The sequence below is a fragment of the Phytophthora infestans genome, genomic scaffold (genome assembly GCF_000142945.1).
Source record: "Phytophthora infestans T30-4 supercont1.3937 genomic scaffold, whole genome shotgun sequence".
Classification (NCBI taxonomy): domain Eukaryota; phylum Oomycota; class Peronosporomycetes; order Peronosporales; family Peronosporaceae; genus Phytophthora; species Phytophthora infestans.
The window spans coordinates 1-1,202 of NW_003304743.1; the positions used below are offsets into that span (position 1 = coordinate 1).

Consider the following 1,202-nt stretch of genomic DNA (forward strand, 5'->3'; position numbering starts at 1 on the left):
GGCCCCAAGCGCGATCATCTTTTCCGCGTCAGCAACTGAGCGGATACCGCCGCTAGCCTTCACCTGCCTTCCAGCAGGCTTAGCGATACTTGCCATGAGCTTGATGTCCTCCTCGCTGGCACCTGCATGATTGAAATTCAGAAACAGTTAGTCGGCTAGCAGCAGAGCTACATGTACTACCTGGAACACGTCCGATAACGTCTATTGCAAGCTGACAGACGTACCGCGTGAGGAGAAACCTGTAGAAGTCTTGATGAAGTCGGCGCCGGCCGCGATGGCCAATTCGCTGGCCTTGCGAATCTGCTCCGTATTTAACAGCGCAGTCTCGAGGATGACCTTGCTGATCGCACCACGTTCTTTGCACACTCGCACGATAGCGCGGATGTCACTGAGCACGAAGTCGAACTCCTCAGCTCGTAGCATGCCAACGTTGATGACCATGTCGATCTCCTCAGCGCCGGCGTCAATACACTGCTGAGCCTCGAACGCCTTGGTGGCAGTTTAGGCAGCACCAAGCGGAAAGCCCACGACACAGCAGACCTTCACATGCGGCTTGCTACTGTGTTCCAGTTCATCCAAGGTCTGCAACAAGATAACAAGTTATTACCTTTGTTTTAATAGAAAATAACATCTCTTTTGTGACAAGCGCCCCCACCTTGCGGGCCAGCGACGCGTACGACGAGTTGACACACACGGAGCAGAAAGAATACTGGGCAGCCTCCTGACATAGTGTCTTGATCTGCGAAAGGCAGAGCATCCGCCTGGTGATGCCACAAAGATAGGTTAGACTGGTAGACGATCAATACTCAAGTTCTGATTCAGGCTGCTGTTGCTCGCACCTTGAGCATGTTGTGGTCGATGTACTGGTTCATTTTGTCCAGCAAATTGATGAATGTGAGCTTCACGTCAAGCAAGGTCTCGTTCTGCAGGTAAGCATTCAGCGGATACTCGGCGTTTTTTTTTATCGTTCAATGAGACTTGTTTTCAAGTGCTCAGATTGGCAGAGACTATTTAATATTTAATAGTCTCTGCGATCTGCGACTATTTAATATTTAACAATCCACTTGAAAACAAGTCACATTGCGTTTTTCAACGAATTACAACGCACTGCGTTGTACATTCGTTGAAAAACCTATTGATTTTATTTTTGCCAATTTTAGATAATTTGAAAGAAACGTCACGTTTCAAACTCTAAACGAAAG

General features: G+C 48.2%; 1 protein-coding gene across 1 annotated transcript; it reads right to left on the reverse strand.

Annotated features, from left to right (window-relative positions):
* Window positions 1-63: 63 nt before the first annotated feature.
* Window positions 64-923, reverse strand: PITG_22549 (deoxyribose-phosphate aldolase 1; the record flags this gene model as incomplete). Its single annotated transcript, XM_002909707.1, has 4 exons — window positions 64-122; window positions 225-471; window positions 541-582; window positions 840-923. Coding segments are annotated over 4 exons (432 nt in total), but the record flags the coding sequence as incomplete, so codon positions are not given.
* Window positions 924-1,202: the final 279 nt, after the last annotated feature.